General features: G+C 42.5%; 1 protein-coding gene across 1 annotated transcript in view; it reads left to right on the forward strand.

Moving 5' to 3' along the window:
- The window catches only part of SLC2A2 (solute carrier family 2 member 2), a 291,893-nt gene that overhangs the window by 72,047 nt on the left and 202,759 nt on the right, over positions 1-17,087 (forward strand). Inside the window, exon 4 of the mRNA XM_069618757.1 lies at positions 738-862. Coding sequence (XP_069474858.1) covers positions 738-862 — 125 coding nt within the window. The remainder of the gene's footprint in view (positions 1-737; positions 863-17,087) is intronic.

A 17,087-nucleotide genomic window follows, 5' to 3' on the forward strand; every position in this document is an offset into this window, starting at 1 on the left:
CTATGGGGGCTCAAATGGGAATGGGGAATGGCTTTTCAAATGGGGATTTACCGGTCCCGCCAAGGTCGGACTAGACCGGTAAGTCCCCATTCCACCAAGTCAGTCGCGGTATCGGTATTAGTGCTAGTCATGGCGCTAAAAGCGCCATGACTAGCACCAACCTCGGAATGAGGGCCATAGTGTTTCAGTGTTTCTTTGGATCATTTGTATTACAATTTCATTTGTACTGATTCTACAGCCCTCTCACCGTCCTAAAATAAGCCTGGCTGCTCTGTTTACGCTACCCTGAACTCAGGTGGTACAGCCTTATAGTAAGAGTGGAGTCTTGTACTGCCTCTGTTTAATGGTTTTACAAATCTTTTAGTTGGACTTCAGAAAAACTGTCCTAACAGGTGTATTGGAGAAACCTCCTATGAAGATACATATTCCTACGCTAAGGCACACATATTTCTCAAGTGATAACATGGCCTGTGTTATTTCTGCTTATTATGATCTAGTTTAAGTTAGCTACACAAAAACATGTAATGTGCTCTTGAAAAGCACAACATATATGTTTTTATGCATCCAACTTAAACTAGATTTATATAAACAGAAACACAATTGTTATCGTCTGGGGAATATGTGTGTCATAGCTTAGTAATATGTGTGCCATAGCGTAGTAATATGTGACTGCACCTCTATATTGACTCTCAGTTTTGTGTAATTATTTTGCTTATTATTTGTGTTTTTCATTACAGAATAAAAGCTATGATGGTAGTGAACATTCTTGCACTGATAGGAGCACTCCTGATGGGGTTGTCAGTATACGGCCAAGCACACGCGATGGTTATTTCTGGAAGATTGGTGACCGGGTTGTACTGTGGTAAGCTCACATTGAAAGTTAGAGGTCATTTGAACTTTTTTGTTTCGAAATCTAACATTGACTAAAATCAACACAGTGAATTTAATGACTTGTAAATAAATTTGACTTCCACATTTTTGGTTAGTATCTGATTATTGAGCTTTTAGAATCGGATTTGGTATCATACGACTTGTGAGTCAAAACATACATACAAAAACATCCATTCTGTGCAGACCATCTAAGACAATGAGATGTAAAAATGCAACTCTTCTTCAATTAACTATCAATAAATTGTCACCAAATCAGTTAATTGTTTCTTTTCCTATGACTTCAAGTTTTGTTATCAAACAATTACGCAATTCAGTGACTGCTAGCATTGTGATATCTGTTTCCCCCTCAACATTCTTTGCCAGAAATCCCCAATGGATATTATGACTATAATGAACAAAACAACTGAAAAGGAACAGTACTGCTTCACATTCAACCAAAAGATGTTTTTAGCATTTAATAAAAGCAGCCTTTTTACATAAGATACATCCACAAGTTTCTTTATCCATATTAATACGAGAACCCAAAATGTCCATTGTGGACTAGAGAAGGATATTTGCTTGAATATTGTTGTAGAAAATTCTACTTTGGGAAGAATTTTAAATATTTAATTAATTATTTTATCTTTAAAAGGTCAGTATAAATTTGCCTAAAATCATAATCCCATAATTTCCTTTTAATAATACTCTTAGAATGCACCAACGTTTCAAATGGAGATCTATTTCCCTAAATAATATTTCACACTTATTCATGAAACTAATAACTTAAGGACACATTTCCTCATAAATCTAATTTAAATCCATAAATAAAGTCTAATCTTCAACATTTATATTGTTTAAACACAGTGAAATGCTACTCCATTATAAAGAGCAGCCAGAGATACCAAGCCCAGTTCTCGGCCAAATCACTCACATGGGCATTGAGCAAGGTAAACCTTAAAGAGATTTTCAAGTCAAGCCCTCCAAAGCTGTTACCCACTTTCAGTGTTTCATAGTATGTACTTCCATTCACTATAAGTTTGTCAGAATGGGTTTACATTGGTATAGGTGAAATAGTGGAATGAGTGTCGAATCTCCATACTGTGGCGTTAAGCCCCGTTTCTGCCCTTGGAATGGGCGCTTAATGCCACTAGCGCCCCGGGTTACCAAAGCAGTAATCCAGGGTGCTAAACAAAATGTATTTTTAGTCATTGAACGTGACGCCTCGCGCGTCCTGTTCAATGACTGAAAATACTGTGCTAAAATGACTGCCATGGAAAGGGAAGAGGGGCTCCATAGAGAGCACCTCTTCACTTTCCATGGCGGCCGGAGAAGGGGGAAGCTGTCGCGGCAGCCTGAGTTGCTGCAACAAACAGGTGAGTGGGGTTGGGGAGGGAGGTGGGAAATGGAAAGAAAAAATGAATAAAATAAGGTGACAGACGTTAGGGGGAAGATGGTGGCCGGGGTAACCAGCCATCAGGTGGCTTGGAATGCCAGCTGAGATTGTAGGTTTCAGCCCATATTTGTAGCCACCTGATTGGCTGGTTGCCCACGTACCCAGTGCTAATAATAGTTATGTTGCACCAAAGTAATAATTGTATTTTTCAATGTATTAAACAGTCTCACCTCCATATTTGAAAATTTGATAAAGAAACCTAGAGACGTAAGATGTTTATTTTCTTCCAGCTGACCCTGCCCTATTTTTAACTGTTAGGACAGTTTTTCTGAAGTCCAACTAAGGGCTTAGCAAAACCATTCAAATGAAACAGTACAAGACTCCACTCTTAGCATAAGGCTTGCTACCCGAGTGTATGGTATGATATGATATGATATAATATGATATTTTATTTATATCGCACTGGTACACAAGTGTTTCAGAGCGTGACCAGGCAAAGGGAGGGGAACAGGGGAGAACAAAAACAATGATCTTACTAGGCCCAGTGAAATTGAGAACGTGCAAGTGCATGGGAAAGGGAAAAAGGGGGTAAGTGCATGGAAGAGAGGAGAGGTGGAAAGTGAGGAACAGAGGAGAGAAACAGAATAAATATTAATAAGTAAAATAAATTAATAAAGGCGATAAACAGTGGTTGTGCAGCCAGCAAGTGGCAAGGGCTAGGTTGATCAGATAAGGTATATCTGATAAGTGCAGAAGAAAGGTGGGTGGGGGTCTGTATGGGTACATATACATACCCCAGTGCAAGAGGTGGCCGGAGGCAGTGCAGAAGGGTGGCGGAGTGAGCAGGTACCTGGGCCCGAAGGACAGTGTGTGGCCAGGTGCACGGTGCCGATAGAGAAAACAGATCAGCAGGGGAGAAGAAGGGAAAAGTCAGAAGCGAAGAGGAAGGTCTGGAGGTGCTTCTGGAACCGGAGATGGTTCTCCTCAAGTTTCAAGGTGGCAGGGAAGCTGTTCCAACGGGAGGCCCCAGCTGAAGACAGAGATCTACCCACAGTGTGTTTCTTTGAAAAATGGCTGATTCTGAGGGAGTTAGAAGTAGAGGAGCGCAGGGCTCGAGAGGGGAGGTATTTAAGGAGAGATAGTTGAAGGTAATTTGGGCCCAGGCGCCAGAAAGCCCTGTGGACAATACAGAGGGTTTAAAATGTAATCCTTGCATCCACTGGGAGCCAATGAAGGTAGCATAGACAGAACAGCATAGAGTGAACAGCCAGGCTTATCTTAGGAGGACGAGAGGGTTGTAGGAAGGTACAAAGAATTTGTATTGTAGTATACCAAGAATTCAACAGAAACACTCACAACCACTATACAGTTGGGCCAAGTTAGGTTTTTGGGTAAGTACTTTGTCATAGAGCCATAAACACATTATAAAAACACAACACAATGCTTGAAGGTGCACAGACCAACACATATACCTTGTTTAGAACACTAACAGTATGTCTAGGCAAGTCAGACCTTATCAAACACATGTGGTTTAGGACACACTGATTAATGGGGAGTAACAACATACATTACTTTCTGATTACTTTCAATAATACAAGGGTAGTAGACCCTAGCAGTTGTGCAGTGACACTCAGTTAAGGAATCAATTAGTAAACCAACCTGCAAGTATACTTTTCTGAATAGTTGAGCACAAATTCAAGGAACAGTAGAAACCTATAACCACATTCAGGATAAAGCACACTTATACTAGGTGAATAAGACCTTTTGATGTAATATACAATTACAGTTGCTTTTCAGGTGAGTGGGTCACAGACTAAGGTAAGCAATAACTTTCTAACTTATTTTAGGATGGGCCAAGACAGACCAAGGTAAGTAAAACCTGTATACTTTTTACTTTTTGAAGGAGCTATCAGCAACTTAAAGGTAGGTATAAACTTAAGACCATTTTAGCTTCTGTATAAAACAGACCAGGGAAAGCAACACCTGATGTTACACTTTAAGAATGACTCAGTGTTATTCCACGCAGGTAAAACCCAAGGCAGACTTAGTTTAGACAGGCTAGTACAGCAGGTCAGAGGAAGCAAGACCCAGTTGGTGAATTTACACACTAATATTCTGGAAAAAATAGTTAAGTGAAGCCAGCAGCATTAATTCTGGGAAGAGGCACAACGAATTCATAGGTGAGAAATACAACCTTACATATACTTTTCAGAACAACACACATTCAAGGTAAGTAAGAACTTTTGTTCACTCTCAGATTTACAGTTACCAACTAACTCCTTCACAGTTAAGTACACTTTAAAACATTTGTTATATTCTTCATGGCAGAATCCTTTTCTTAGACTTTCCTTCCCTATTCTATTGCATGAGTTCTCTCAGAGGCAGGAGAGGGACCCTAGTGGTCTAGGTGCCCGCTATAGGCAGGGGGAGATTGGGTTCAATTGCAGAAAAAATCAGAGGTCTGGTGGAAGACCGTTCAAACAAGTAAGTAGTTCACTTTAGAGTTCACTTTAGAGTTAGTTAGGTTCCAGGGACTACTGACAAGACACCCTAGGAGGATTCCAGCAGTGGGCCTGGGTGAACTGGACGAGAGGGCTCCCAATCACAGAAAACACCCTAAAGGCTTTACAGAAATCATGCAGGCTTAAGGTAAGTAAATACCCGAGCCAACACAGTTCCTCAGCACAGAAGAAGAGTTGCAGCAGGAAGACTTCAGGATCTGCAGCCAAAAACCTGGTTGATGGATTACTTTGTCATGGAGAAGGAAGACAGGCCTTTGGAAGGGATTTTGCGGCAAGGATCAATGGAGAAGGCTCCAGGCAAGAGTTTCTTTGTGTCTGGATTTGGCTCTGTGGTTTTGACGCCCTTTTCAAGAGCCAGAAGAAGACTGAATATTGCTGGTCGGATTCTCATCACTTGCAAGATCCAGCACTCTGCTGGGGGGACTTTTATGACGTGATTCAAATCTCTGGATGTCCTGCATTATGCCACCAAAGTTTCAGCTCAATTCAGATTTTAGAAGACTGTGCACTGTGCACTGGCTCAAGGTCCCAGGGTATTGGGGTATTGAAGCCCTACAAGGTTGTAGCATGATGTGGGATCGCTCAAAAGGCACGTCTTCTTGACTCTAATGGATTTCACCAGGCCCTGGGTTGGGGTCATTGTTCCTGGAGACCCAGGTTGCTTGGAATGCAGGGTAACAGCATGCTCTGATTACACATCAGGCTCTCTGGTCCCTGGAAATTGTCTCAACCATATTTTCTTCATCTTCCAGATCCAGTAATCGACTACTTCAACCTCCAGGATCAGACTTTTATGCAGGATGCCAGGATATCAAACAGCCTTGCAACATTCAAGCTTGGGGGGTTGGCAGTCCTTTCAGGACCGGCATCTTCCCAGTTTGAACTGGATTCTTGCAGGCAGGCTGGGAGACAAATGGCTGTGGAGTTTTGGACTCCTCCCTCACTTCCTGCATTCACAGGCACTCTGGAGCCTGGGTGGGCTTAACCTAGGTCTTCCGCCGAAGATAAAAATCACACAAAGGAATGTCTCACCCTGGAGGGCAAGGGAGAGACCACAAAGAGACAAGAAGCACACAAATGGCAAAAAAAGAAGACAGGTGCCATTTTGGGAAAATGGGCACCCATGGGTGCCTTTACCGCCACTGTGACACAGCTTGCGGTAAAGGTGCAACGAATTAGTAAAAACATTCACTCTTACCAGCCATTTAAGGTAATCTTGTCCCTGTAACAGAATTGTTACAGTGCTAGTGAGAAAGGGGATACATTGCATCTCCCCAGCACTCCACATAAGGTGGGGTGTGCTGGCTTCACCTAACAAAATGTAGAAGTGTTAGGGAGAATTTTAATTTCTTTGCTAATTCCCTTCAACCTTGGAGACCCTCAGCTCTTTTGCTGGACTTTGGACTTTTTAATTTTAACCCTGGAGTGAGGGAGACCTTTTTCTCACTCTCTCATGTGTTTTACCTGATTTGGATTTTGTGTTTTCACTGTTTTTGGAGTCTGACAAACTCCAAAGGCATCTGCTTTTTGTATGGTGACACACAACACCTTCAGTGCAGTGTCACAGAGACATTCTTTAGATTTCTCATAAGGTTTAAATACCTTTTCTTGTGTGAACTACAGTTCCCAAGAATAGTAAAGCAAAATTTTACTTACCTTTTCTCTTAGTAGGTCCAGCACACACCATTTTATGTGGAGCACTGGGGGGTTACCTAGTAACCCTTATCCTACTTTCTCATATAACATTTTTATGTTACCCTCACTACTTTAAATGTCTGGTGGCAGTGGTTTACTTGTTCCTAACATTGTGCTTTTCTACTGCAGGCTGAACCTTCAGCTGCAGTACAGCACCCATGGAAGACCATTTTGTCAAAATGGCCCGGTCTTCTTTTTTTTAGCCATTTTCCGTTTGTGAGGTCTTTCTTGGGTTTTACTCTGTGTTCAGACATATTTGAGCCCTTTGTTTGTCTTGCCTTTGGCGGGCTCCAGTGTGTCGGTGTGCCCACTCTCCTCCTCCCCTGTTATCTTCCAACTCCCTTGTTTCACTGCTTCCATTACCATGTTCTTCCCCGCTATGATTCTTAAGGGCTCAGTTGCTTCGCAAAGCTAGTTCCACGCTAAATATATACCCTAATAGTAATAATAAATAGGTTAAAACACAGGACAAATTGCACAGTTAGGATTCAACCAAGTGTGAGTGAGATACATCTGGTTTCCTTCATTTGCTGCCTTACATATCAAAACTTCTCATTCAAAATCCAGCTTGACAAGATCCATTTGAAGTCACTTCCTGAAGCTTGGTAGGTTAGATTAGATTCTGCCCTCAAACATGGGTTCAGGGTGATCAACAGTCTAGGCACATATACGCTTTGTCTTCTATCTCTGTTTGAGGAACTCACAATTTAGTTGATTAATCAGGTGTTCCTTGGAATATTGGAGCTTCCACGCTGGTGCATGGTGTGATAAATGTCTTCAGGTTTTATGTAAGATTCAAAGGTATGTTGATCTGAAGTGGTACTCTGCCAGCAGAGTTGGAATTTGTTAGTAATAACATTAGCACTTGGCTGCTTTTCAGCAGCTAATCAAGTTGCTTAGAACAGAAATGTTATCCAGCAATATCAGCCCTTCCCAGCAAGTTTGGACTATTATCTCTGATTTGTGGGCTGCTACCAGCCGGTACTGCCCACCACCAAATGATTAAAAATAAAAAAATACATATTTCAAGCCATTTTACATTTTTCTTTACATATTATAATAATGTCTTTGTGATTTTTTCTCAATTATAATTATTTGCCCTCCCTTTTAGCACCTGGAATCTCCTGCCATTAGTTGAGGTTCGGGGATTTCTTGGGGATTCAAGGTTATTTGAGGGCATTTTGAATGGCCCATGAGAAACCTTCAACTTTCAGAACCTTTCCAAAAAAAGTGTCAGAGTTCCGCGTGACACTTCTTGGGAAATTCCTGAACCCTCAGTTGTTAGATGGATTGGCTAGAGTGCAATGGAAGAGTTTTGAAGGCAGGATTGAGCTGTGAGGGAGAATCTGGAAGGCGCTTGATAGTTATACTCAAAGAATTAAGTCGGGCAGGTCGACAGGAGGAGGCATTAGCATGCAAGGGCGGGACCATGTGGGCGGAGCAGGACATCTGTTTCCGTGGAGCGTCCTAAAAGAAAGAGCTTTCCGTGAAGGATCTGCAGTCTAGCAAATCAACAGGCATGGAAGATAGGAATTGGAACGATGCTGGCTAAGGGAAGCAGAAATCGGGCTATGTGACATAAATGAGGGCAGGGAGGAGCAGGAGAAGGAGAATGGAATTAGATGTCAGGTGAAATATGGAGGTGATCTAGCAGGTGGAAGATATCCATGCATGACAACATCTGCAGCATCTCAGTAAGAATAATAGGAGTACTCTTTTGATTTAGGAGTAGTTTTAGGCAAGTGGAGAAAGCGGTTCGTCGCGGAACAGGCTAATATAATTTCCCTTTGAAGTTGTTTACATGGCTGCAGAGATGTGCCCTGGTTTAGCAGGAAAGGAACACGCAGCTGTTTGTTTTAACTTGAAAATGGATCTGGCCTTTATATGCAAGACTTTGTATTTTGAGCATCTCTCTACAAGCATCAAAGCACATGTTTTCAATAATTATAAAAACATGCTAATTACAACCCATATTTTTCCCAGAATAAATATAAATTTGGATGAATACAGATAAAATGATCAAAAACTAAATATGGAAAATATAGGTGGGGATGTTTAAAAAATAAATACCATAAAATCGGGAGGATTTATTGTAAGGTAGGAAAAGTGGACGGATGGCAGGCCAAAATATTGAGAGGAAAATTAAGACTGCAACATAGATTATCTGTCAAAATACATACAAATTGGCACATCTCTTGAAGTCCGGATACCAATTTATCATGGAACATAGTTCCTTTAATAATCCCACAAATGGGTCACCCCAAGCTGGGACCTTCACTAATGCATAGCCATCACCAAGTTTCACCAATAAAGGACATGAGGGAGAAGTTCTTGGCCGCAAAAATAATTCACCCCTGCGTTTTAGTAGCAGAGATTCTAAAGAGACCAAACTTAACTCCAGGCTAACATACTCAATAGAAGTTGTCCAAGCTAGACCCAGAACACATCACCAAAAACACCCTATATTAAAAGAACCAATATGTTTACTATATTGTGAGGTAGATATGCATGTACACTTTATTTTCCTTAATTATATTATGGCAGGGAACCAGTGATATGAGGAAAAGACACTGGACAACAGTGGCACTTGTTGGAACTGGTGCAGGTAATAGGGTTGGACAGGTAGAATCAGGCTTAGTGAGGAAAATGATGTGGCAGAGGGAATGATCATGGAAATTGTGGCAACACTAATATTATGTCTGCAGAATGGCACTTTGAATGAGAGGATATCTAGGTAACAGCATTCAAGATGAGCCAATAATGAGGCTTTGGAGTCAGATGTGAGCTGGGCATCAATGGTCATAGAGGGGGAAGAGATGCAACCTCCGTTGCCCCCTGCAGCCACCTACTTCCATCACCTTCTCTCTGCTGCCATGGCTTCTAAGTCCTATTTCATTTTCTTTGTCATTCTAGCGTTGTTACCATGTGACTATCTCTGTAACCATGTCACTACGCTGCTCTTTACCTACTGTGATAGCATACTGTTATTTCTTGCTTTGATTGCTGGCATTGTCCTATGCAGCCTAATTACTTTCTTTGCTGCCTATTTACTGTTGTATCTTGTCTATGACCAATAAATAAATATGGAAGAAGCATAAAATCAAGCAGGCTCTGCGGATGGTATACACGCATTTCACCGCAGTATTTTTCATCGTGTGTTTTTTCATCGCCGTTTTTATTTCGAAAAAAACTCATCGTTTTTTTTGGGGGGGGGTTAAAAAATTAAATATATGGTTGTGGGTGTAAGGGAATTAAAAAAAAAATTTAAAAAAGGGGGCTTTTCGAAAAAAAAACGCTGATGAAAAAACCTGCAATGAAAAATACTGTGGCGAAATAACGTAGAGCCCTGCGAATAAGGGGCAACATAGGCAAATAGCAGCCAGTTCAAATAATTGACGGAAGGCAGTAATTGGGCAGTGGAGACTAAGGGAGAGTTGTGACACAGGCAAGGCCATTAATGCAAACACAACATTCCTGGCAAGGATTTGCATCCTTCGGCTCTTCAAATGTTTGAACTACAACTCCCCATCAGCCCTAGCCAGCATAGTGAATGGTGAGGGATCATATGAGTTGTAGACTAAAAGATCAGGAGAGCCACATTTGCAGAGCCCTGTTCTAGGCAGTCACCTAGGATACCACCAGTGGCCTGCGGTAGTGTCCCTAAAAACATAAAATCTAGCTCTAAAGCAAAGGATGAGGCATCAAAACGACACCCGCTGCAACATAAATCCTTGAAATGTCCCTGAAGGCAGGGGAAAAGTCATACCTGATGCCACTTCAGCAACAGCAGTACGTGAACTGAATGTGAACAGGTGCTCCACAGTATGCTCTCTAACTTCTTCAAACTTTGTACTCAATTTATCACAGTGATTATTTGAAAATATATTTGCTAGTTGCTGTACTCTATGCTTCTTAAATGGTATTGTTCACTATGCCAACTACCTTTCAAAACATAGATTCGACAGGCTCCTATCGTGGTAAAAATGAAAAATGGAGTGAAATACTGTATGTAGTGTGACGAATCGTGGGACTCCGTAACTTTCCCTGTGAGTCTAGGGAGATGAGCCCGCTATGCAATGTTAAGAAAGTTTACTCTTTTTAGAAACTTTCCCTCCGTTTCTAAGGACCGCCAAACGTTTTGCTTTCGTTTTTGTACTCTGTCCTGACTTTTCCCAGTTAAGTGAAGCCTTCAGTTTTATCCACTGCACTTTTGATCATTGTCATGGGGAAACTGAGCAGTCCTTCAGACTGTCAGTACTGGGAAAATATGCTTCCCCTTTCTTTTTATATGTTATCTATTTTTTGGGTAACTTTTCATCATTGCACAATGCACCTTACAATGCAGTGCAATAGCTTTTGTTTTGCATGACCTTAGAATACGCGCACATGTTTTGGTTATTTTAGATGTGCCTAAGGAGAAACTGATGGCAGCAGTTACTTTTTGATGATTATTATTGTACTTCTTGTTAGCCTTACCGTGTTTACTTGGTTTGGCTACAAACAGTGGCTATTGACCCAACATGACTGTGCCACAAGGTGTTTCGTTTGTTACTTGGCCATCTTGTGCTGTTACCTTCTTCCTGCCTTTCCAGGTCAGAAAATTCCTTTTATGGTCATGCACTGCGCAGGAAAGTCATGCGGTTCACGGGCTAGTGTAGGGCCATTTGTGCATGCTCCCAGGATGTGGGATGGGACTGTCTGGTGGCAATCCACAAACTGGTTTCTGTATGTCTAGAGAGTATGCATGAGTTTCATCATCAGTGGTCCTGATTGGACCTCTGCTGGGGTGTGTGTGTGAGGGGAAGATCTTCCATTGGGTGGGCTGAGTTTCGGGCTCACCTGCGTATCTGGATAAGAAGAGGAGTCCTGCATCCATTCCCCAGAGATCCTGCGAGGTGCCAAGTATCCTGCACAGCTGAGAATACATCGGAAGACCCATGCACCCATCCTAAGAAGGCCTGACAACCAACTTCTTCTGCAGTCCTGGTAGAGTCCTCTCTGGCTGGTGATCTTTAGAAGACCTTCAGTGGAGTTTTGACCCTTGGAGTGGTTTCCCCACGTCTGCTTGGTGCCCTGACATCTGAAGTCTTCAGAAGTGTTCCTGGTACCATCCTGTGGACTGACCAACTCCAGTTTGGGCTACCTGGCAGAGGCATTGTGGTTCTGCATTTCAGCTCTGAACTCTGAAGATCATCAGCTTGTTCTACAATAGTCACTCCTGCAAAATGTCGGTGTTCCAGCATCAATGGGACCCGAGATAGGACACTGACTCTGACTGCAACAGCTGTGTCCCCTTCTGCCACTGTGCATTGGTGACTGTCCCTGTATCCAGCTTTTCCATGTCTAGTCGACCGTTCTGCAGAGTCCTAAACTGGTGCCTGCTGCATTGTGCCTCGAGAAGAGGTTGCATCAAGCTCCTGTACCCGACCAGAACTCTTCTTGCACCCGTAGCTCCTGGGGGCCTGTGACTGGAACTAAAGGCGGGAAAACTTACCTCAGGTGACCCTCCATCGACATGTCAAGTCTGCAGAAATACTTGAGTATGGGTGGTAAGTTGTAGTAATATTTACCTGCCCCTAATTTACCCATTCAAAAGTTTGTATAACTTTTAAAACTCCAGAATCTGAGAGCATTATTATTAGCTAAAATACATCCTATTCTGACTTTTAGGACCATTTGCCCATCCACAAGACCATCCGTCTAACGTTTTGCCAGCTCCCAGAACTTTTATTAGGGCAGAAGATCCCAGTCAACTTAAGGTTGGACTTTTCAGGTTAGAGTTGTTATTCTTGTAGACTGCCATTGCAATTTCTAATCACTACCTTTTCTTTCAGTATTGTGGTGTGGGGGATTGTGATTGTATTGCCATGGCTAAAGTGGTTGTATATATGTATTCTATTATTAGTGTTGTGTGATAGTATTACGTGTTAACACTAATTCTTCACAGTGTGCTCTTTGGCCCTATATAAATATAGTTTTTTTATAACTACTTGCCTAAGTGTAATCCTTGATTAATTGCCTTGTGGACCCTTTACCAGGCTACCCCCTCCTGAGACTTAGCCTTGACCACTCTATATGCTACCTTGATTAATTTGGCTTCAGCTCCCAAAGTCTTCCCTGTTCACTAATAGGGTTGGCCTCCTACCAGAGTGTAGATATCCAGTCCATCACACAATACTCTCCCTACGGGTAGAGGCAAGCGGGACCTCAGCGGGAGGACTCCTGTTCTAATGAGGATGTTCTCATGTGGAACTCCCCAAGCAACATATCCCTAAACCATCTTCAAAAACATCTAGTGAAAGAAAACATGAAGAACAAACTAAAATGTGTTATTGTCATCCAAACACTCTGATTGTAATTATGAAGAAACACTTATATGGTACGGGGAAAAAGGAAAACCACTGGAACAATACAGAGTCTAAATCAAACAGATAAATCTTACTACCCCTGCGGTCTCCCTTGCTATCCCTGTTTCAGGGAGTTCCACAAGTTTACCACTTTCAGCAGTGACCCTTAATAAGAAAGAATAGGAATAACAAATAATTTGTCTTGCTAGAATTCTATACAATGCTAGACTCATTAAAGGGGTGAAAGGTTATGTTCTATCACTTCTCATGATGTCACTTTGGGGTGGGCTCAAATGTGATGTCAACATAGGTCAAGGGTCATGTGATGTCACTTCTGCTACCCCAGGCATTTTGGTGAAATTACATCCCTTCCACCACATCGCACCTAGCATTAGAATGCAGCCAAACCTACGCAAATCACTCTGGCTGCACTCATACCAAGTGCTCCCAAGCACTTTATGCTACCTTACTCTCTCCACTGACCTGGACTACGGTCCCCAGTGGCGTTCAACCCACAACGCTTTGAGATAATACCAATGGTATATAAGGCACAATACAAATGCACTGTCGCATAACAGAAAGGAAGAGAATTTCCCCCTGGAAGGAAAGGAATAATCCCAAATAAGACCAAACAAGAACAACAGAAAGGAAAGAAAGAACAAGCAAGTGAAAGAGACTGTTGAGACCGAAGCACCCAGTATCTGAACTGTATGAGTTTATAAAAATCGTTACCAAGCACTACCTAATAACACTTTATTGAACTGAACTTGGTGAGAAACCAGCTCATAGGAGAACTGAGCCATTCTCCTGTGCTTTAGCTGTTCTTATAGTGGTACGGTCAGTGCAGGTTAGTTTGGACAGTGGACTGAATTTTGGTTGGACTTTCACTGATGCCTGACCAGCACCTTAGTTAGCTTTGTTGGGTAGTGAACACCCTTAGCCTAGGGAAAGTTTAATTTAATAAACTACAACAGTGAGATGGAAAACCGGAGTCCATGCTATTCCTCTGACCCACCACAATACACAGATATGAGCAGGATGGCATCTCATTTGCTGATAGATGAAGCAGAAATCAATCGAATAAATTGGCCAAACTCAGTTTAGATGTAGGTTAATTTACTTTAATGCTTTGTGCTGTGCAAACGGAATCCCAAGGGCCACCAAAGTTTTGTACAATAATTTGTTTACAGAACGGGAAAAGTTATGTTATTTAAAAGCAAAGCAGTGTTGGGATTTAGCAATATTTTGAGTTACCATGCTTTTGTTTACTCAATTAGGTAAACACATGTTATTTTTGTTTTGGGTCTTGTTATAATAATAATTTTGGGTTTATATAGCCGCGGTATATGTATAGCCGTGTCTTAGCATCCTAATGCTCGATGTCAGTTATACACGTGCTACTCATTTATTGCCCTCAGAAAGATGAAAGGCCAAGTCGGCGCGACTGCACTTCAAATGCATGCCACATAGCCACCTCCTGTATTGCATGTGAGAAATCCTATGCGTAAAATATCTTTACTCCCTGTAATCTCTGCACACAGCACATTCTATGATATCTTTACACCATGGTTTATGGCTAAACTGCCTTGTTAAATTGCGCTTATCTAAATCGCAGGTATTGCTCGTTTTATTGCTTGTTTGACCTACAGGGATTTATTTCTGAAGCTAGACAGGCGTTACCTCGTGTAGGAGGCACTCTCTTTGGGTTTGTATGTACAACACAGGGATCGAAATTAAGATTGGATAAGCAGGAGCTAAAAGCAACTCCTGGGTATCCAGCAGTAACCAGTCACCAGGAGCTACCACTGAGGACTGAGGAGCTAGTATATAATGTTTCGCAAATCTCCCTTCCAAATAAGATGCAAGTGTATCAGTTTATCTAATAATTAAGATCCCTTATGCTTTAAATGGTGTATAGATGTGTCCTAATGTTTTTGAATCGATTGTCCCAACTGCACAGTTAAATTCACATAGGTGTGTTTGTTTGGCATTGGGTGGCCGTGGAAGCCAAACGTTTCTCCTGGTAGATATTGGTGCTAAGCTGACCAGGCTCTTCTTGGCTACACGCATGATCTAAATAACTCCCAGCTCCCCTCAAATTCGAACCCTAACTAAGGTATTTTGCATTCGTTTTCAGATACATTTTAAGACAAATGCCACTGTTTATGGAAATATAGGCATGCTGATTGCCATGCACGTGGGTCAGGGACTTTCTCAAATCTTGGGGCAGCATTATTTGCACCGCGTCTTATCCATGCCCACGCAGAGGCAGAGTGTCGGGCTTCAAACAGTGCAAGCAGTATTTATTCAGATCATGCAGGATAGTTCATGCAAGCAAGTGCAGACGAGGAAGGGTATGTGCGAGGAGTAGGTGGATATATAAGGTTCCTCGTGTAAGTTTCAAAGACATGCTCCGATCACAGTGCTGCATTCTATCTCTGTGCCTTATGAATGCATGCCTGCCTATCGTGTGGAGGCTTCCCCCTTCTCTCTTAAAAAAAAACACTTAAACAAAATAATAGACGCAGGAATGCAGCACTTCCAATGAGAAAAAACATGCCCTTCCTTAAAAAGATGTATAGACAGTGGGAGCAGTCATCAGGGTTCCACAAAGAGGGAGGGACTGCCTGCGGTGCGCCCCTGGTCACGCTGGTGCTCACGTATCGAGAGAAGTTAGGAGCCTACATGCTAAGGGGAGGAGGGCATTCTAACAGTTGACATAACACCCAGACACAGGGTTGGCTTAAGACCCCAGGAGTATACGAGGAGACAGGAAATTGAACACGATAGGAATAGCCCAATGAAGGAAAATAGGAGAAAAGAAAGACAGGAGGTCTTTAGTTTAGAAAGCGATAAACAAGCAATCAAAGGCAGTTCACATTTGGGAAATGAGTGGATAGGACACTGGAGCTGCTAAACCCTTTTAAACCTTCCAGAGAACTCTGAGAGGAGCTGCTGGGTGTCATTGAGCCTGCTGAGTCTCAACCACAAGAAAGAGCTTGTGAAGGGGCTGAAGAAGCCCTGTGATCTCTGGAGTCTCGCACCTTCTCTGTATCCTGAGAGGGTTGAATACATCATTGAGCTTGCTTGTGTCTCATCCGCACTGTGCATCTTGTGCAGGCTGAAGAAGTCGTGGAGACTTTAGCAGTCTCAAATCTACCCTTCCTTATGAGGGGGTCAAAGACACTGCAGAGAATGCTGTATTCTAACTTCCAAACTGCATCCTGAAAAGCTGATGCCATCAGAAGAGATCGATGAACCTTAATCTCCCAGAGTGGCAAAAGAGGCCTACATAAGCCTAAGAGAATGAGAAATATTCTCATGTGTTTGATAACCTTATAATACATTCTTTAAACTTGAAAATTCATCTCCCATGATTTCATCCTCTACAATTATTAGAACATGACAGGTGATCAGACTGGTAATAAATTATTCGTGATACTGTAGTCATATTATGATATCTTATGGGAATTCTTAATCACATGGTTAGCCATATTCATGGCTCCTTAGCACTCAAGGCTGCCTTCGTCAGCAGGAATCTGTTCTGGGCAAAGACGTTTGGTATTCACAATTTTGCCGCTGTCTTTTCATCATGTTTTGCTGCAGGCATTTAATTGTGGTGAAATGCATTGAACGGGCTGTTGGTAAAGGGTACAATTGGGGAGTTGGGGGATGGGCTGTCTAGGGACAAGGATGTGGGTGTAGTTATCTAGCCCCCATAAAAGAATCCAGGAGGAAAATGCAGTGATATGACCATGCTAGGTTCGGTCATAAATACGGACAGTAACCTTGACAGAAGCACCATTGAGAGGGTGCTGAGTGGCCTGCGGGTGGGGCTTTTTGGCTTATGGTAGTCAGGCTTTGCAAAGTCTTCCATGGTATCTGAGCATCATTATTGGTGCGAATGGTTCTTCTGATGGCATTGGGCCTCATTACACGGTAGGCGGTAACCATGGCGCTATTAGCGCCATGGTTGCCGCCGGTATTTTACCGTGTCCGCCTACTCCAAGGTGAGCGGGGGCGGTAATTCCCCATTCACCAAGGCTCTTCCCCATTCCCATTTTTGCCCCCATAGGGCATAATGGGAATGGGGAAGGTGCTAATTACGGTACCGCAAATTGCAGTACCGTGATTAGCTCCGAGGTCCCTTTGCGGCACCCTACTTTAACGGCCGGTAAAACCAGCCGTTAAAGTTGGGTCCTGCAAAGGGAACTCGTAGTAAGGCGGTAGGGGTTTACCGGTACCGGTGCCCTTATCGGT

This window comes from Ambystoma mexicanum, chromosome 10 (assembly GCF_040938575.1).
Source record: "Ambystoma mexicanum isolate Mex_15411 chromosome 10, UKY_AmexF1_1, whole genome shotgun sequence".
NCBI classification, from domain to species: domain Eukaryota; kingdom Metazoa; phylum Chordata; class Amphibia; order Caudata; family Ambystomatidae; genus Ambystoma; species Ambystoma mexicanum.